Source organism: Polyodon spathula, chromosome 10 (assembly GCF_017654505.1).
Source record: "Polyodon spathula isolate WHYD16114869_AA chromosome 10, ASM1765450v1, whole genome shotgun sequence".
In the NCBI taxonomy this organism is placed as follows: Eukaryota; Metazoa; Chordata; class Actinopteri; order Acipenseriformes; family Polyodontidae; genus Polyodon; species Polyodon spathula.
Window position 1 is genome coordinate 8,869,068 of NC_054543.1, and position 21,846 is coordinate 8,890,913.

Genomic DNA, 21,846 nt, shown 5'->3' on the forward strand with positions numbered 1-21,846 from the left:
GGTGCTATAAATCTGGGAACAGGCACAACTCTGTAGGATTCAGGGCATCACATTCCCTAAACCCCAGTTTTTTTCTCTGCTTTTCTACTTACAATAAATACAAATCTTGGTGAATGATGACACTGAATTCAGTAAAGAACTAACCATCCACAGATTTTTTTTTAGAAATGTGTGTCAAAACATGAAAACGCATTTGGAAACCTTCTTTAATAATATACTTATTTAATTAATTAGATCTTTTAAAATGTTTTGCCTAAAATAAACATTTTAATGAACAGGTCGCACTAGCACTGTTTGTGGCAATAGTTTTAAGGCAGAAATCTGCTTGCAATATAAAGGTTTGTTCACTAGAGGGTAGTGTTGTCACATATAAAACAGATGGAGCGATGCAGAAGTATAATTAATAACATTACTAGCTATTGATAATATTAATAGCCATTTTTTTGCAATTTAGGAGCCATTGTTGTTAACCACACCACCCGATAACACCTTTTTTCAAGCCACAAATTAACCGAAGATTGTGATTTCTGAAGAGCAGCGCACAAAACAGGTTCTGACAAAGCCACTCAGCTCGCAGCTTCAAACAGTTATTTTTAATATGAGGGTGGGGGTCGTGAGGTGCCAATTTCTGTCACAAATTTCTGTCTAATTTTTAAGATATCCGCTGAATGTCATAATTACTGAGCCAAAATAACCAGTTCCAACCACTTTTATTAACAGGGCACAGCAATAGCAGTCTCGTAGCACTAGTCGTGATGTTTCTCGCCAGCTGTGCACTTCTCTCTTCCTATCCTCCTGCCTGGCTTCAGTATAAATCTTATCCTAAGCTTCCTTCTCCTTGATATAAATCACAAATCCAGCCCTGCAGCAACCAGTCCTAACCCATCTCATACTGTACGTGCTTCGCTAGTGATTGACCCATTAACAAAGCTACCCAAAGGAAGCAGGAATCTGACCAGATTACAAGCTACATGTACTGTTTAAATGGAAACAGAGTTAGTGGAAGTTCTTCCAGAAAAGTGTTTACGTAGGTTTACTGAAGGTAATAAGATGTGTGTGAGCAGAAGCAAGATGATGTCACTTATTTCCTGCTTGCTTCCCAGGTTACACTGCTCCAAATTCTGAGGCTGCCAAATCCTTCCTGTTATCTCATACTGATTGTTATTCGAAGCAGATCTGACTGTCACTGACTGTCACTAAACAAGCTCTTAATCACCTGGAGCTGAGAGGTAAGACATGGGACTAAACACTAATCACTATCACTCCCACAGCCACCTGCAGCTGATTTACCACCAGCTCAGGGTGACATGCCTGATTTTAGATCAGCCTGTCTCCATGTTTAAATCTGAAATGTTGGAGGTTAGCATTTATTCATTTTTCTTGTAGCAAGTGTACCATAGCAAAAAGAAGAAATGTTTATATTTACGAACATCCTGCAAGACTCAATGAAGGCTATTTATCGAGGAAAGCCACAGGTGGGGAACGGACATTACCAATAATCCAATGAGTGGATGGCCATACCAAAGAAAACAACCCTAGACCAGGAGTGGATCCTACTCGAGGAAGTGGGTTCGATTCCCCTAGATTTCCAGGCTAACACAGTTTTCAATGCCTGCCTAATCCAAAGCGATATTGATATTAAAAGGAGGACCACTGAATACTAAATACTAGTAAGGTAAGGATTTAAGCTGATGTCTAATATAAAGCTGCCACATGAAGTACATTCAGATTCCACAGCTATTATGGTCATGCTAATTACTTTTGTTGCTGGACTGAGACTGTACAGCAGGTACTTTGTTAAGTATCTAAGTACATCGTATTAAGAAGAGTTAGCATTTTGATGTGATTTCTATCATAAATTATGTTTCCATGTGTTCAGAATTTTAACATTGCTTCTGTACAGATGTGTGTGGTTCTCCTGGGATGTGTTCATCTCACTTTTCTATCTCATTTCCTTGGCAGGATAAAACATCCAGAGAAATGTAAAGCCTGGACCATGTTTGGCAATATTACATATCAAAATGTATTTAATGAATCAAAAGAAGGAGTTATTAGATGCATGAAATATGGAGTTCTTTCATCTCACTGTTTTGAAGCTCACTAAGGTGAAGGGTGATAGAGCTGGAGAGCCTATTCAATCTCTGTATTTCGGTGAAACACATGCTTAGAACATATGGAAAATATTTGGGTTACTGAGTCTGAATACTAACAATTGTGAAGGTACAAGACTTTCCTGTGTTGACAGGAGTCTTCAGCAAACATTAGCAAACATGAGACACTCTCACAGTGAGATGAATGTAAGCGCTTGACTGCGGAACTAGCTCTTTAGCTGAATGATAAGACTCCCATCTCTGATGCTATGCTTGTGTTTTGCCATTTAATTTAACAGGCTGAGATTACCCGTTACAGGTCACTTTACCCAGGTGGAGATTTTTTTTAGAGAAGATTGTAGTTTCATTCAATAATTGCTGTGGTCCTAAATTAGTTTAATAGCGTGCAGGTTTATTGTTCACAAAAAACAATCCCATTCAACAAAACTGTTCTTGTACAGTTAGAGTACTGAATAACCCCAGACACACACACGCACGTATGTACGTATGCACGCGCACACACACACACACACGCACGTATGTACGTATGCACGCGCACACACACACACACATTTGCATTCCTATATTTGTGGGGATTTCCCATTGCCCCTCGCTGTATTTTTATACACTATTTCTAACTCCAGTCAAACGTCCCCACAACGTCGTTTTTTCAGGAGTTACTATCTTTGTGGGGACATTTTCTAAAATTTTGTCCGCACATTGATAGGAATACCTGTCCCCCCCCCACACAGGTCTTCAGATATACATTGAATGTAATTAGTTTTGTCACAGTTATTTAGCCTTGGGTGTCAAGTTCATATTACATCTGGTACTAGTAACTTCTTAATAAAACTTGCTCTAGCATTCTCCTCCGTGAATTAAATCTTTCAAAGACTAAAACAGAAAAGGGGCCCTTCTCCTCTAAAGGTTACAGGTTCAATAATTACACTGTAATCACATTTCAGCAGTACTAAGGCAATGTCACATCAGATGATAATCATACAGGAATAATATATGGGCTCAATTGAGGTTTAGAGCTTCAGTGTTAGAAACTGTCAAGCACAGTAGCTAAGTAAAATTAGGGCTCACGAACTTTAGCCTCCAATATGCCACTCCTCCAGAAAATGAATGGAGCAAACATTGCTTTTGTGCTTGGATTGCAATCATGTCTTCTAATGGAGCCAGCGAGTGGCATACAAAGATTTTCAGACTTCCAATGCTGGAATTTGTGGTAGATGTGTCGCTGGTCATTTCACTGTGTTCCCTTCTGTTGTTTGCAGATTGTGGGCACGTTATCAAACCACAGGTTGTATGCTAGACGTCCTGGACAAGGTCATGGGAGGCCAACCAGATAAAGCCTGTTGTTACACTGCCAGGATTGTCATGGATTCTCTTGAGCATGGTACACTAGAGGTTATTGGAGTAGCTACCAAGAAGGTCTCATGAATCCCAGAGAACACCTTTGGGTTTTTGTAGGATGTTGTGTTCATTAGATCCATAACCCTCTAATTACATCAGAGAGCTTGATGTTGCACTAACTGAAGAATGGGACAGGATCCCCCAAATCGTCATCTACTGCTGATTAAAAGCATGCTCCTGTCCACAGGGGAGCCTGTACTCAATACTGACATTCATTTAAGCCATTTTCAAACTGTCTGACAACATTGATCTCCAAGCCTATGGGCATTTTGATTTTCATGGATCTTGTCTTCAGGGGTCGTATATGTCCCAGTGTTTGTTGGAGGGAAGGACCATGTTGTGGGTCCAAGTTCTTCTGACATTCTTGTACTTCAGTCCTACTCATCTGCAAAAGTGGACTTCATCATACAGATAAGAATTGTAATGAGCTGTTTTATGAAAAGAAATTCCATGTTGTCCTTTAACATTTTCCCCATTCCTGTTCCTGAGAGACTTCCAGAACAAGTAAACTTTATATCAAACAGTTATTTATTTATGTATTTATTTTACCTCTGATAAGGTTATTTGTTTAAACAATCCTGTTGTTTGTTTTATCAACTCCTCAATAATCTGACAGCACAGAAACACCCACTTTGTTTACATTCACAGGGAAAAATGACACATCGCCTTTTCTCAGCTGATTAGAAACAGAAAACCTAAGATCTGCCAAGTTGTGGTAACCTGGGTATTTTTTTTAATACCTATGAAATGTAATACAGCCTTGGAGACTAAAGTTTAGGATTTTATTCCTGATAGCAAGTTTAACCTTTATGGATTAAACCCAATTGCAAGTGCTTAGCCATAGATTATGATCTACTGAAGCTGGCAGCCCAGTACTTCAGACAACTATATTGACTACTGTACTCTCTAACCTTAATTACACTTGACTTTTTTAGCCCACCTTGTGAACTGCAATGAGTCCAATGTATTATTGGAAGAAAGCACTGTAATGTTATTTAATTTATTAAACACTTTATTTTAAGGGCTGTCTTAACTATTAACAGCCTGCTAATAATCATGTTAATATACATGATTTATTTTTCTGATTGTTAGTTAATATACAATATCTAAAACTGCAAACATCAGAGTCCTATAGATTATCAATTCCCAGTCGATCATATATTTGAAATCGGTTACAATTGTTACTATAGTAATGTTGAGCAAACTAGATCATTTTTTAAATTATTGGTGGTAATCTTAACCACAATGCAGATGAGCCACATTATAGAGCTTCAATGGCAGGGAAGAGATTCCATAATGGCACTGCATCACACAACAGCCCGTTACATTAGTTTAGAAAGATATGTAGTACTCTTAGCTCAACATGAAGTTTTGCCTATTACACAGATTTGAGTGTAAGTACATCCCAGTCCTAGTGTTTTGAGTTATGCTCTTCTTAACCTGTTTGTAAACTGACTTACAGAACCATTAATAGTTTAGGGCTAAGTTGTCTGGGTAATCTGCTTGTTTATACCCTAAATTCCCAGACATACATTCTCTTTTCTGATGGTGGTGTCTGGCTGCTCTCCTGTCTATCTCACCACTACTGGTGCCAGAGCTTTAGGCAATTTTTCCCCAAAATGATGGAGCTCTTCCACCGGTGAATCAGCTGCCTTTCAACGGTAGCAAAACTTTCTTCACATCTTTGACAATGCTCAGTTTAAAGGGATGCCCTTACGTGGATGAGATACAGAACTCCCAGCTGCCTTAAGCCAAAAAGAAACTCTAGTATATAGTATATAAACATAACATTATGTAAATGAAGCCATGGATATAATGAAATCCACTATGAATTAAATTATAAACCAGAGACTGTTGGAAAGTTGTAACATTATGTTCTAATTCTTTTATTAACAAAATAATAGCTGGAGTAGTGGATCCCATACTTACTTTGCCTGCAGACCTTCTACCCCGTAGGGCTGTAGCAGGTACTGATGCACTGTTTTGTCTCGGAGAGTCCCAGCCAGTTTAATTTTCTTTCTTGATCGGTGAAGGTTGATAATATAGAGAGTTATGGATCCTCGCACATAATTGTGACTGGAGGGAGGAAAAAACAGGAGTTTGGGGAGGAAAGCTTTTCAGCCGACAGCCTGCTAGTAACCTCTCAATGCAGGAATTACGTTTCAATTTGAACTTAACGTTGAAGTGACAGTGGGTAAATGTACAAAGATTTACAGTGTACTAAATCATGTTTTATAGCTTAATAAAAGTAGGCATCCTGTTTTCTTTGTTCTGTGGTTTTATTGTTGTACTGTAGATGGTGGGCTGGTATAAAATGTAGTTCTTTGAACTGGCACCGGCATCCTGAAAGGGTTTCTGTGCCTCCATATCTCCTATTTTGGAAAATAACTCTAATTTTAGGGTGAGTGACCAGTGGCACTGGAACAATTTTTAAAGCGGGGGTGCTGAAAGCCATTGAACAAAACTGTAACCTCTGTATATGATGGAAGCCGTGCAAAGACAGCACCCCTAGTTCCAGCGCCCCTGTGAGTGACAACGTGTGGGCAAGGGACCAAAGTTTTATACTCACACCTCAGCTGCTTTTGAAAACTCCCTGCCCTCTTCTATACACCATTCACCCTTTTTCCAATTATGCCAAGAAATATTTCTTTGGCTTGTAAACCACTAGGATGGCTGCAGCAGCTTGTTGCAGGTACTTAGTGAGGGGTTTCTCTGTGCCCTGGCACTGCACATCCTTACCCCAAAGCCTGCTACCTGCCTGTACCATCCAGTGTTGTTTTCTAGGACTCCTGCATACTTTAACAGGAGCCTCCAGCTGTACCCTGTTAAGCTGTACCCTGTTATTGTCACTCAATATACAGCTATGGCCACATGTTTTCCATCACCCGTTAGGAACATAATTTGGATCTTTTATTTAATATCATGTAATAAACGAAACTACAAAATTCTATTGCAAAGGCAATATGTGTACACATTTGTACACAGGAAGCTGCTAGTGTATATATATTCCAATTTCCTTATTGGAGCAGGGAGGGATCCAAACTTAAATACACACAAGAATTCAGCAAACTGGTTCTAAACAGCAGCACTTGTTTTGAGATTTAGGAATTGCTTGTTAGTCATAAAAGGGGATGACAATATCACATATTATATTTCTATCTTTCACCCATGTTTTACAACAGTTTTGTAAAACAGAAATCAATAAAGGAACTTGTATAAAAGAATGCAGTGAGGAAAGTGGCCCTGTCTGAAATCGAGAGTTTCTCTCAAGGCGGGGAGTGGGGAGTAAATCTATTCTGGTGTTGACAAGCCTGAGGTCGGTAAATATCGACCTGGTTAAATGATAACTGCCTTCAAAGGGCACGATGGCACTTTTTATCTTGTCACAGGACAGACCTGTCTATTGTTCGTCCTGCAGTCCAAATGTATCTGAGATGGGATGAAGGTCCCAGGAACCTTTCAGCGGCTCTTTCACATTAAAAATGGGGCCCAGTGCGATTGATAATTGATACTTGTTAACTTTTATGGCTCTGCTCTCCAAAAGACTGGGTGTCTGAAGTCTGTAATTTATATATTTTTATTATTGTCAGATAGGGAGTTATACATTAACCCTTTGCTCACTGGGATCGCTTGCCAGATGTCCCTACGACCCTTGGGAACAGAGGTTACTGTTCCTGAAGAAATAAACCCGCAATCATGCCCAAAGAGGCCCGTTCCCTTATTTACTATATAGAAAGTTCATTTTTGTAAAGAAGACAGCCCATTTGCACAGGGGAGTTTGTTTCAAGAAGCCCTGGTGATTGGGTATATTACTACAGACCACAAGCAGCTTAGGACCAGAAACTATTACCATAAATTGAACAAGTATTTGGTAAAATACTGTACAACCCTGCTGCTACTATAAAAACTAAATTACAGCTAGTGGCAAATAAGTAGTAAAAATGTACAAATGTACACGCTGCAAGGTTCCATATATAACCAGATGGTGATACTCAATTACTTGTGGTAATTAACATTGTAACTATGTTTCATCACACTTGGATAAGTGGTTCTCTAGATAAGCATAAGTGTGGGATACAGTACGTACTAAAACTAAAAGTTTCCTGCCAATTGGATAAGAGGTTCCTAGACGTTGTGTAAAACTTTACAGAGAGGCACAGATGTGTCCACCCTTGTGTCTTTTGCGGGTGACTGCTAATCTAGGTGGGACTTACTTTTGGAAGCTGGTACAATGTGCGTAGATGCGCAGTTTGTCCCGGATGACTCTGCCAGGTCGGGGTTTCCTCTGCAGACCAGCAACGTGCACGGCCAGCACGCGGGGACCCACCAAGTGCTTGAAGAGCAGCGACAGCCAGTAATCCTACAAGAAAAATGAATACCATTACAATTAAAATACAATTAGCAATACCTCAAGAATTCTGAGTGGGGCTTTTATCGACACAAACATTGCCAGCAATGACAAGATATTTGAGTTTGAAGCTCACTGTAACTTGTTCTGTAACAGTGTCTGACACAGATTGAAATGTTGCTTAAGATTTCTCGTCGATCCGTATATCTCGTGTGCATATATATATATATATATATATATATATATATATATATATATATATATATATATATATATATATATAGATATGGTTATTACCTCTCTACAATGGTACCATAGACTGTATAAAGAAGCAACAGTTGATACCTTGAGTGGTACCTCTGGCTGGCACTATCAATCAATTTGCATGCACAGACATTCTCCGTTCCAACCTCCGCACTGAGTTCTCCTCAGCTAATCCTGCATGGCCTTCAACCAGCACTGCTGAGATCTTTATTGTACTGCCCCTGTCTGGAAGCAGGGATTTGCCAGCAAACTATACGAGATTTACAGCACTGTGAGGAAAGTGTGCCCCAGTCAGATCCGTCCTGTGGATGGATACATCAGCATTATTGTATCAAGGGAATACAAAACACAGATAGCCATCTGTTCTTCTCATCTGGTTTGGAGAGGAATGAGAACCTTCTTTCTTATTTTGATAAGTTAATTAAAATAATTTTACGAGCCGTTACAAGGAGTCTGTTGAATGAGTTGTGGGATCACGATATAGCGGTGGGTTTAATAATAATAGAAAAATACAATGCTGCTTTATGACCCATGCTGTTTCCAAGTTAAACGCTGCTATTGAATCACACCTCCAGACATACTGTAGAGGGATATGTCACAACCACTTAACTGTACAAACAAAAACAGCAAAGAAAATGTGCCTAAATTCAAGGAGCTCTGATTTTAAAACATATACATAGAAATTTTATGGAAAGACATCATAGAATTCAACACATGCATCAGCCTGCTAATCTTTACACCAACAAAACACTCTCCTTATAGCTGCTTTTAAAAATGTGTAAATAGCAAAACAAACAACATCTGTGATAAAGATAAGAGATATTAAATAACTACACACTGTTGGCAACAAAATACCTAACTGTGTTCACAGTTCAGTTACTGTTTCAAAGAGACTATAAAGGATTGTTTTGTAGGTTATCTTTCTATCTTTTGATGGAGCATTGCACTTTTATTGAGCTTTAAGTGATTGTAAAGCGAATGCCTGCTCTCCTTGGCGAAACAGGTGTGACAGGAGAGAACTGTCATTTATACAGGAAGGTATAGAAGTGAACATCTTCCTTATCATACTTATCAGCAAATCAACTCTCAAAGCAGTTCACAGAGTTATCTCAGGTCTGTGAGCAAACTACTCGTCCCGGCTCACTGGAGGTCCGCTAGCAACAAGACCGCAGCTGCGACTGCAAACATCATTCTTCAATCCTGTAAGTGGGGCCTAGGCTTCCCCGTAAATCAGATGTTGCATCTCAGTGGGTCTCTGCAGCATGAAATAAACACCTTCACATAAATAAATGCCTTTTTTCCCCCATCTGTTACATGTTAGTAGAGTATTGATTCGTGGGCGGTTCAGATTCAGTTCAATGCATCTGCTCATTGTTTCCATTTACCGTTTCAAACGTGCGTCACAAATGGAAGAGCTGCTTTTAACTTTGGCAAGGTGTCTTATACGTTGTGGCGTTCTGGGAAGAAATGGGGGCACTTTTGGAAGCTATATATATATATATATATATATATATATATATATATGAAGCTGTTCGACAGTCGTGTCACCTATTATATAAATATCAAAAGGTTTACACTCATTTGAGGACAACCCTAAATTAGAATAGGTATTGAACGTGCACTGAACACTTGCCAGTCTACTGGAGATACTGCTTTCACCACACTAGTGTTTGCCATTAGTTCCTACATAACTGGGAACTGAACAAAACAAGGTTTTATTGTTAAAGTATACAGGTAAGAATCTTCTAACATTAGAATTGAACAGTGGGCATATAAAACTCAGGGAAGAAGGTTCCAAGTACAATAGACATTGCCAACAGGACTTTAGCATCCTGGAACTCTCAATGCATTTATTAGTATAAGGAGCACTGAGTTCAACTGCAGTTCTACAGGAGCTAATAATATAATAATAATAATAATAATAATAATAATAATAATAATAATAATAATAATAATAATCCCAAAATATCCTGTGTCATCTAAAATTTGCCTTGTGAAATAGATTAAATGGTTTTACACTGTAATCCATCCAGTCCAATGTCTGTTTCATAACTCAGTAACTATTCTTCCTGGTTTGACCAGAGGAATCGCAGATGTACAGCTACACTGCAAAGGGAACAGAGCCAGGGAAAATATTTTCCCTAAAAAGGCCCATAATCCAGGAGCTTGTCGAGTGGCAGGAGGACAAGACCGGCCAGCTGGTCTGACTACACTATCCTCTTGCTGCTGTATCTCAGGAGGTATACAGTCTAACAGCTACTCACAGATAGTTTCTATAACTGCAACTACACGGTCTCTCAGTTTTCCAAACCTAAACATCCAAACAGATACATGGTCAAGCGATATAAATATAGTATGTTTGTTTCACTGCTCAGTCATCTGCAACAGACTTACGGGCAAGACTAAGATTCTGGGTCTTGTGGATTTGTCCAGATAAACTGATTATCGAGTTCTATCAGAGTTCTATCAGTTTGGATTTCAAACTGTCAGACTCCCAGTTCAAAACGTGTTGATTTCGGTCTGATGGAAACAAAAGGGATGAGTTTCCAATCGGTTTCAATTCAATCCCAGAGGCAGCTGGAAACAAGACATCAGACCATGAAACTATACTGTCTTTAAAACACAGTTTTTTTTTATTTCAAGCTGTTTATTTTTTGCATTAAAGCAGACATTCTTCATATAAACAAAGCTTTAAGAACAGGGCCTGTTAAGATAAACATATAAATATGCCGTTCTGAAGGCAATATTTAATAGAGAAATGAAGAAGGGTTCAGCTGGCAGTGAAGTCTCTCTCTCTCTCTCTCTCTCTCTCTCTGTCTCTCTCTCTCTCTCTGAGGATTGTGGGAGGGGCTGCTGCAAGCAGGGTTTGCGAGCGGTGTGAGAGTGGTAGTGGTGAGCTGTGTGAGAGCGGTAGTGGCGAGCTGTGCGAGAGCGGCAGTGGTGAGCTTTGTGAGAAGTTTTTTCTGAAAATAATGATTCTGTTGAAGATGTGCTGCTTGCCGTGGGGTGGGTGGTTGACTTTGAAAAGATCAAATCCCCCTCACGAATGAACAAAGCCGTTTTCCTTAACCAAGAAAATCTGGTTAACAAAATTGTGGAAGAGGGATTTATGTTGAATTAGTGTTTGGTAACCATAACACCATTATCTACGCCTCTTACCAAAGTAATATTGTCAAATATTCCCCCTTTCATTAATAATTCATTGATAGAAAGAGAGCTTTCAAGATACAGTAAAATAATGTCACTGATCAAAATGATTCCCCTTGATTGTAAAAGCCCTGAAATTAAGCAGGTCATGTCTTTTAGCAGACAAGTATTTGTACTGCTTGGTAACCCGGATAAAACTTTAAATGTAGCTTGGCGTTTTAATATCGAGGGCAGGGATTATGTTGTTTTTGCCAGCACGGAGGTTTTTAAATGTTTTTCTTGCGGGGAACAGGGACACCTTAAACGGACCTGCCCCAAGCTACAAACTGAAGCAGGGACAAGTAGTAGTGGTGGTGATGCGGAGGAGGCTGGGGTGGTTCAGAGAGCGAAGGTGGAGGAGCCGCCGAGACCTGAGCCGCAGCCCCAGAGGAAGAGAGCGGAGGAGCCGGACACCAGCGCAGCTGCAGCCAGACCGGGGGATGTAGCGCCAGCTGACGCAGACAAGGACGGTGTGTACACTGCAGTTGTAAAAAAAAGAAAACTTAAAATAAGAACATCTCCTGCTGCTGCCGACCCGGAGGCGGGTGAGGAGGAGTCTATGTGGGGGCCTTTTATGGTCTCTCACGACAGCGGTGTAGGGTCCAAAGGACAGGAGAAAGGTAGGCCTCAACCCGTGATTCTCATGTCTGAGGACCCGATGCTGGAAGGGAGCGGTGTTGGGAGGGATAGCCTTGCGGGATTGGACGAGGATGGATGGGAGGACAGGCTCTCTGATACCTTGCAGCCCTCTGACCTCATGGCCAGCCAGAGGGGGAAACTGTATTCACTGAACAAGATCAGTGATTTTCTTGAAAGAACAAAAGAGGCGAGTAGACATTAAATCCTTCTTCCCAGACCAGAAACTTTTCTTGTGTTCTGCAGATTTAATATTAAGGAAATAGTCTATGAATGAGTTTGACCAGAAAAAAAGGTTTAGACTTAAAAAATATGTCAGCTCAGTTCGGAAAACGTTAGCCGCATCTAAACATTTTTAATGGCTAGTTTTATTAAGAAAACTTTTATTTTAACGTGTTTGTTATTTTTGAATAATCTATTTTTATCTAGGGAGAAAATTATTTTAGGCTCTTAAAGTGAACGGGTGCAGAGATTTTAATAAAAGAGCACAATTATTTGAATTTTTAAACAGCAAGCGTTCAAACGTGACTTTATTGCAGGAGACACACTCAGACAGCAGTAATCAGTCTCACTGGCAGTCTGAGTGGAGGGGCGACTGTATTTTAAGCCACGGTTCTAATTTTAGCGCTGCGGTTGCTGTTTTATTTTCTCCAGGATTTGGGGTGGAGATTTTATCTATTGAGGAGATTGTTCAAGGTTGACTTTTAAAAGTACAGATAAAACTCGCTGGGATTTTTATTGATTTTATTAATATTTATGCACCAAATGTTGGGGAGGATTTTATTTGTTAAAAAGCTCAGTCAAGTACTCGGGGGTTGCAGTACGGACAATTTCCTCATGGTGGGGTGAGATTTTAATTGTATTATTGATTTTAATAACGATAGAAACCACGGGGAACCCCATCCCCAATCAATCAGGGAGCTGGCCACTGTATTAAATACTTTTGACCTGGTTGACATTTGGAGGATTTTTCATCCCACAAGTAGACAATAATACATGGATCAAATGTAATCAAAATCAGCTGTCAGGGGCGCACCTGGATAGGTTCTATACTCCACAACAGCATATTAACAAATTCACTAAAAGTAGTATAGCACACAGTAGCTTTTCTGATCATCATTTTGTTTCCTTCACTGTTTCACAACCAACCAAATCACATTCAAAATGGTACTGGCACTTTAACAACAATCTGCTGCGGGCAAAAACTTCACTAATTATTTTAAATTGTTTTGGATAAAATTGGCAAAATAAAAAAAACAGTAGTTTAAGACAGTGGTGGGATATAGGGAAAATTCAAATAGAACTTTTCTGTCAACAATATACACAAAATGTCACCAGGTCAGTGGATGCAGTGGTCAGTGAGCTGGAGAGAGAGATTGTGAGTTTGAGGGCCAGCTGGCCAGCGAGAGCAAGTGAGGGGCTGTATTGGGGCCTGCAGGAGAGGAGGCAGCTCCTGGGTAGTCTGCTGGAGAAGAAGAAGCAGCTCTGCTCAGAGCCCACTTTACTGAACTTAAAGATATGGACGCCCCCACAGCCTTCTTCTTCGGCCTGGAGAGAAAGACAGTGGAGCACAAGACAATGTGCTGTCTGAGGCTGCACGGTGGGAGAGAGGTCTCCAGCCCTGCGGAGCTCAGGCATGTTGCAGTGAGCCTTTATACTGATCTCTACAAGGCTGAGGGCTGCGACCCGTGAGAGATGGAGCTACTTCTACAGGGTCTCCCCAGCCTGGACACTCCGCTGACATTCACAGAGCTCACTGCGGCTGTGGCGCAGCTCTCCTAAGGGAAGACTCCTGAACTGGATGGACTGCCTGCAGAATTCTATAAAAAGTTCTGGAGCTGTGTTGGTGAGGACCTGTAGCAGGTCCTGCAGGAATGTGTGATAACATTGCTACCCATGAAAGGAGACCTCTGTGACATCAAGAACTGGCGTCCTGTCTCCTTGCTGTGCTCCGATTACAAACTGCTTTCCAAGACTCTCGCTAACTGCCTAAAGACCAATATTGGATCAGTGGTGCACACAGACCAATAGTACTGTGTGCCTGAGAGATCGATTTTTGATAATTTGTTTTTATTAAGAGATCTTTTTAAGGTATCCAAAGAATATACTGGGTGATCTCCAGGCATTCCTCCGTCTGGCACTTTCCCAGTTTCTGAGCAGGTTTCTGGAGAAGCATGTGGCCCCAGAGCAGAAACCCCTGTTCCCCACAGTGCTGGTTTCCCCTTCAGTGACAGTGGAGGAGGAGGAGGAAGAGCTGGTTGGAAAGCTGCTGTCACTTAGGAAGGTCACTGAGGTGGCTTTTGTTCTTAGAGAACCTGCTGGATTCTTTGGAGGTTATTTTTACTAAAATGTATTTGTTTTTAGTGTAAAGTATAATTTTGCTAGGAGGGATACGTGCTCATTGGTTAACTTTGTCCTTGGTCAGGTGAAATTAGCTATCTTAAAATCCCGAAAAAATAAAGTTTTAGCCACTGGTTTTATAAATCCTATTAGTAGTTTTAGGATCCTGATGGTCTCCAGGATCAAGACGGAGTTTGTCTATTTTAAAATGGTGCACGACCTGGACTGTTTTGAGAGACGTTGGTGCAGTGGGGAGGGGGTGCATGCCGTGAGCGAGTAGGGGCAGTTTTGAGAGACGTTGGTGCAGGCATGGGGGGGGGGGGGGGGGGGGGGGGGGGGTGGGGGGGGGGGGGGGGGGGGGGGGGGGGGGGGGGGGGGGGGGGGGGGGGGGGGGGGGGGGGGGGGGTTGGTGCACTGGGGGGGGGGTGTGTGCCGTGAGTGAGGAGGGGCAGCTTGTTCTGCTCATGTGAGAAACACTCAAAGACTGAGATCCCATTGAACTGGATTTTTTTTTAAATGGAATGAAAAATGTTGGATCGTTTTTGTGTTTTGCACCAGTGTATTTTTTTGTTTTGTTTTAGCTTCTTTTTTAAAGAGCGGCTTTATTTAGTTTTTATTTTGTATTCTATTTTATAGAATAAAGGGATTTTAAAAATCAAAAGTCCCTCTCTCTCTCTCTCTCTCTCTCTCTCTCTCTCTCTCTCTCTCTCTCTCTCTCTCTCTCGTTCACAGCTTCAATACCTAATTGAGCAGTTCAGATAAACATGTTTCCATCAGGAAGTTCCCATGCAATCCTACAGTGTTTACAGGCTTCTTTTTAAAAGCACTTTTTAAAGCTAATTTACAGTTTAACAGTGTTTACGGATTCTGGAATAAAATAAAGTTGGTTGTTGGGAAGAGAAGGGACCCAGCCACCCAAAGCTGGGAGGTAACCCTTTTATTAGACTTACAGTCCCAGCACGGGCGTAGGTGGTGTAGCTGCTCCAGGGCCCACTCGCACTTCAAAAGGGACAAATAAAATATGTGAACATTTTTACATTTTTCTGTTCAAAATACTCATAAAATAAAACAGTAGGCCTAATGAATAATGACAAATGAATTAAAAGGACTAGCCAGCACCTTCCACTAGCCAGCACACACCGCTAAGTACACTAGTAACTTTGGTTTTAACCCTATAGTGCCATATTAAAATGATCATATAAGGGTGTGTATATGACCACTTTGTGTTACAGCCCTTGCAGTTTCTCAACTGAAATCAAATTAAAACCTAGTATATCCACATTAAGGCATTAAGTAGCTTTTTCCAATTATATAATGTGTTTTCTATATGTAAGCTGCGACACCCCAAAAAGAAATACAAACAAATTATAATAACAACTCTTTCTAAGTTAGCTGTAAAAAATGCAGAATTTTATGAGGATTTCAAATCAAAAATCTGATTTCAAATATCTATTGCGACCCCATTGTGGAGACACAAGACTGTCCGAACACAAAACTAACAGAGTTTCAGCACCGAAGTGCCAGCAATTATAAGATAGTCAAGACAAAGCACAATATTAGTGCAGACGAACAGAGCGTGATCAGGTTCTGCCCGATGACACTGGATATTGGCAACTGACAATGAGTTGTACACAGCTGGAGAAATTCTAGTCAAGCAATACGACACAGACTTGTCACCCTCTCTACCTGGCCAACTTGTTTCATTTCGATCATGAATCAAACCCAAACTCGCTAAGAAATCAACAATACTGGAAATAGCTTCACTTTTAATGGTTGAAAAGTACTTTCTTTCATCAAGTTTTCCTGGTATCTGCACTGCATGCATGCTGTTTCTTAACATACCGGTTACAGTGGCATCTTGTGAGCTCTCATTCTCAAAACTGAAGCTCATTAAGAACTATCTGGGAAGCACTATGTCCCAAGAAAGACTGACAAGTGGTCTGGCAGTGTTATCAATCAAGAATGAACGTGCAAAGAAGCTGAACGTGTCGAAAACCATTGATGTTTTCGCTGAGCTGAAAGCGAGGAAGAAACAATTGAAATAGGTGAGTGCCTACATTTCTTTATTCAGAGTAACAACATCTTGCTTTGGAATAAGAAACCAACTTTTAGGCGAATGTGGGAGGGGAGGGGAAGGGGGCCCATTTAAAAATTCTGGCCCAGACTACCAAAACAAAAACTAGGTTTTATAACAAACAATAATAATAATAATAATAATAAATAATAATAATAATAATAATAAATAATAATAATAATTTCACAGCCACTAGGTTATAAAGTGGTCTGTTGTTAATAATCTATCTTGTGTTTATAGCCATTTCATTCCCAAACCTGTTTATGACGTGCTGTCTCCCCAGAGAGAGAGTAGACCCTAGATCACACTAATATCCCAAAATACCAGTGACAGCTTTAACTACTAGACATTGAAAACTGTCCCTTAACTGCTTCAGGTAGGCTGTTCAGGTAGGCGTGGTGGCTATGGAGGAAATGTTGCTTGTAGCAATATATACCTATATAAAAATACTGCCAATGATGGTAACTGCCAGCCTCACAACATCTGGCTTTAAGGCATATGGAGAGCACAAGGCTCCAGATGAATCTCCTTTGCTGCCAAGTTACACAGAGCTTCAATCAAAGAACAAAACTTGGATCCAGTGAAGGCAGGTTCGAAGGGGTTGGGGGTCAGTACTTTTCTCACATTTCTCCTTTCTCAGCTCTCCAGCTCAATTCCGCACACCCATCACAAGGACAAGACAACTCCGTTTCCATCTTGCCATTGCTATTGCCCTAAAAAGTAATGGGAACTAAAAGAGCACTAAACTAATTCCAGAACTGCACCACACTTTAATGTGCACTAAAAGGGGAGCACCGATGAAGCCAGTAACCAAAATGCTTGTCTACTGAACTTACCAGCCCTCCAACTCTCCCATCATGTTCTGTAATGTCTACAAAAGCTCTCCATTTCCTGGTCTCCACCACTGTCACTGCATCCTCGAGCAGACTGAAATACTGTAAATACTGGAGTGATGCGCAACCCTAATGAAACAGCAGGGTCTTTCTTTCTCACTCATGCAGACCTCTTGTCTTTGCCTGTCTGGGCGAGAGTAGGAGCAGGACTTGTGTTAGCAGAGTAGGGGAGGGTGGTGAGGGTGTCCTTTGTTCCATGCTGTGGGGTTTGGAGTTCTTGTTAAATTTGCTAACCCTCCATGAGTCCCAGATCAAAGCAAAAACAGAAAAATTAGTCTTTATTAAAATAAATAGGCCTCTAATTGGGGGCACGTATAAAAGTAATGTGAAAATGTGCTAAGAATGTTTACAGGGTGAGGCAATGACTATAAATGTTACCTTTATTGCCAGGGAAAAGGAAATATTTTTCTTACAGGAGTGCTGAGATTATATATAATAGGGATCCTGAATCAATCCTGTTCATGCTGTGCAACATCTAGTCATTACTTTCAGAACAAAGTAATGAACGAGATTCAGCAAAAACTAATGGTATGATATGATATACATCTCGTAGAAGATATGTCTTTTTTAGATTACACAACACAACACAATTTATGAACTAAGTGGCAAAGTCCTGTCCTGTGAAATCAAGTCTTCAAAAAAATGACAGAAATATGGGAGTTGCCTAACAATGCTGTATGTTGAGTTTCAGAATCACAGTACATGGCAGAAAAAAAGAACAAACCACACTACATTTGGATAGTATGTCACACATACAACTGTCACAATTAAAACCCACTAAAATAAGAAAACCATTTTATAAAAGTGTGTTTTTGGTCTTGACTTGAAAATTGTAACCGTCCCTGTTTCCCTGACAAACAAAGGCAGAGCATTAGGAGCGCTACAAGAAGAAGTCCTATCTCCCGTATTACTTTTGTTGACCCTAGGAATAACCAGCAGCCACGCATCCAGTGTGGTTTGGAAGATACAGGGTCAGTAACTCTTGCAAATAACTAGTTGCTAATCCATTCAGGGCCTTGTAAGTTACCAGCAACATTTTAAAATTAATTCTATACTGCACAGGGAGCCAGTGTAAAGAGGCCAAAACTGGTAATATGTTCACTTTTCCTGGTTTTAGTCAGAATTCTAGCAGTGGTATTCTCAACAAGTAGTGCTTTGTATTCCTTTGAAGGTACTTGAGAGTTTGGAGTCTGTCTTCTTTTGTTTACATTCCATGTAAAGGGATGTCACTGGGTTGTGAATAAACTGGAATTTAATGCATATACTTTATTTACCTGTGTAAATCAATCCCTGCATCTCCATTTATCTGTAACACTGTTGGTTCAATCCAAAGAAATAAATTCGAGGATTTAAACTCAGGTGTTACATTCCCTTCATCGCATACAGGGAAGCATTTTGTTGGCACCCGTTTATAAAAGTAGAGGAAACATGTAGCTAGCCGAGCCACTCGGTTTGGATTGTGGGGCCCGAGGCTCTGAGAGAGAGGGACTAGCCCTGACTGTTCTCTTCTCATGCGGGATTAAAAGGATGGAGCTGGGTTATAAATTTCTAGGCAGGCTGACAGGTTGAGGCTGTTGTGAATTCTCTCAGTGGGGAGCCTAGCCATTCACACAGATGCCCAGTTATGTTAAAAGCATTGTGATCCTGGTAGGGGGCGATAGTTGTAGTGCAAAAACACCAGGCTTGCCAACCGCTGAACAAAATAAAAAAATAAAAAATCACCAAGTTTCATAATACTTTTTTTAGTTGAAATGTTGTTTTTTTTTAAAACCCTGTAACATGTCAATAAAATCAGAAACACACAGTACAGTTATTTTGAGGAGCTTTGTTAAGGCTACAGTACAACAAGTCCTTACACTACTCCAAGTCACTTCTGCTGTAAATGACTTTGTACTCTAAATACAGATTGTCCACTAGAGTCTATTTAAAAAATTGGATCTAAAAACACTATACAGATATACCTTCTGTGGTGACTGATTTTATTAAATGGCTGTATTTAAAAAAAAAAAAAAAATGCTTGGTGATAAAGCTGCTTTTTTTTTTTTTTTTTTTTTTGCTAGATATCCACAGATTTTAAGACCTGTTTTTAAATATTGTGCAGTGAATGTTATGGAGCAGTGTGACAATGTGTAACCTGACCAGGACGCAGAGTGATCAGACTTTTAGAACTTAGCCACTGGTAGGTAAAGTGGTAAGAATGAAGTGGAGGAGTGTGGCTTAGTAGTTACAGCTTAGAGGCTGGGAGAAGCTAAAGAACTGCAGTACCAGTTTAGGATTACAGGACTGGGAAGCAGTCCTAGTGGTTAATGCTGAGATGCACTTCACTGTAGCTGTCTAACAGTAAAGCGTGGTAAATCGTGGCGCTGCAGAGACTGGAATGGCTCCCTCCTGTGTGTGCTGGAGGCTTGGGTTGCACGTCTCTCAGCAGCTGGCTGTTCCACATAGGGAGGACATGTGCGGAGGGGGGCTGACCTGGGCTGCCGACAAAGGGCTAATGTTTCACTGTGCAGCTCTACCGAGTGCCCTTGCATTCAACACCATTAAACTGCTTTCATCTCAGCTAACAACTCCCATGGGAAAAAAACACAAGGTACCATAGGAGCCAAAAGGCCGGGCCAGGTCTCGCTGTCAGGAGTTCTGAGATTCAGGGATGCTGTTTGTTCTCTTTCAATCTGCTTTGTCAGGGCACTAACCTGCAGCATGCTCTCTTTCAATCTGCTTTGTCAGGGCACTAACCTGCAGCATGCTCTCTTTCAATCTGCTTTGTCAGGGCACTAACCTGCAGCATGCTCTCTTTCACTCTGCTTTGTCAGGGCACTAACCTGCAGCATGCTCTCTTTCAATCTGCTTTGTCAGGGCACTAACCTGCAGCATGCTCTCTTTCAATCTGCTTTGTCAGGTCACTAACCTGCAGCATGCTCTCTTTCAATCTCTGCTTTGTCAGGGCACTAACCTGCAGCATGCTCTCTTTCACTCTGCTTTGTCAGGGCACTAACCTGCAGCATGCTCTCTTTCACTCTGCTTTGTCAGGGCACTAACCTGCAGCATGCTCTCTTTCACTCTGCTTTGTCAGGGCACTAACCTGCAGCATGCTCTCTTTCAGGGCACTAACCTGCAGCATGCTCTCTTTCACTCTGCTTTGTCAGGGCACTAACCTGCAGCATGCTCTCTTTCACTTTGCTTTGTCAGGGCACTAACCTGCAGCATGCTCTCTTTCACTTTGCTTTGTCAGGGCACTAACCTGCAGCATGCTCTCTTTCACTTTGCTTTGTCAGGGCACTACCAGCTCCACCTGCAGGGTTCTAACACTTTCTGCTGGGATGCTTTGGAATCAATGAAAACCAAATACTTCAGCAGATAGGACTAAGAGGACCATCACCCTTGAACCATAATGAGTACCTAGTGCTGTCACCCTTGAACCATGAGTACTAGCACACTCTGTTCTTAATTCTTCAGCAATGTCTAAACTTAGTTGTCATTTGGCTATTAAAAAAAAAAAACTCACCATATCAAAAGAGGTGAGGAAACCTCACAGAATTCAAGTTTGCAAACTTCACAGGGCACGGGGGGCTGCAACAGTTCACATACACCGGAAGTATTTGGTGACTTTGTCAAACTGAACTTACTACCTTACTATTGGTATTATTTGTGTACCTAGATTTTTCATTTTTTACTAAGCTGAGCAGGAATCTACAGGTAAGAGAAGGAGCACCGAAAATAAACTTGAGATGGTCTGTGAGATTTGTAATGAATATATGAAGGTTCCAGATGTATCTTGTTCTATGCCAAGTTAAACAGGACTAAACGTTTGGATTCAATAAAGGCAAGGTGTGAAGGGAATCTAAGTCACTCCTTCCTCAGCTCTCTAATACAGTCATTGCTTAATCATCACTAAAATACTCAATTCATAATTCTCTCAGACTTTCACCTTAATATTGAACATTATTTCACGCTGCAACTGTTCAACCCATCAGCTAGTCTTTTACCCAAGGATAAGCATCCAAAATCATACGTCACGTTACTGAAGACTTACAGATATGGTGTTGGTCTTTCATACTATAGTTCCTGGTCTTAATTTAATCATTACAGTGCTAATGGTAAACATTTAGGCACATAGTTTCCCCTTGTCCCTTAAGAGAAGTTAATTCATTAGGCTCTTTGTGGATATTGATCTCAAGCTATTTGAGGAGGATAAATAATAACAAAACAGACAAGCAGAGCACAGTGAGGACAACAACTGATCAGGTCGAGAAGACCTGAGTAACAGCAGACTGGAATTCATACACTGAAACTCACAGGTAAAGGGTTGAAGTTCTGGTCAACCAAATGATTGTACCCATAGTTGAAAAATGAGTGCCGTATGACAACGTCAATTCCTTGCATTGCAGACATTCCCAGTGTATTTAGCCACCTGGAAAATATGAGGGTGGGGTGGGGTGGTGGGGGAGGAAGAGAGAGACAGCTTCAATGTTAAAACTTTAAAAAGCATGACTAACTGCAAAATTACCACGCAAATGGTAAAGAGCTTAGGGCTGGTGTGTTAGCCTATTGCAGTCACTCACTTCACCTTGCTCAAGCTGATACCTGCTTCAATGC

At 40.8% G+C, this 21,846-nt stretch overlaps 1 protein-coding gene across 1 annotated transcript in view; it reads right to left on the reverse strand.

Moving 5' to 3' along the window:
- LOC121321515 (inactive heparanase-2-like) overlaps positions 1-21,846 on the reverse strand; it is a 74,069-nt gene that overhangs the window by 1,571 nt on the left and 50,652 nt on the right. The window contains exons 9-11 of the mRNA XM_041260499.1: positions 21,547-21,661; positions 7,724-7,869; positions 5,439-5,585 (exon numbers count right to left, since the gene is read on the reverse strand). Coding sequence (XP_041116433.1) covers positions 5,439-5,585; positions 7,724-7,869; positions 21,547-21,661 — 408 coding nt within the window. The remainder of the gene's footprint in view (positions 1-5,438; positions 5,586-7,723; positions 7,870-21,546; positions 21,662-21,846) is intronic.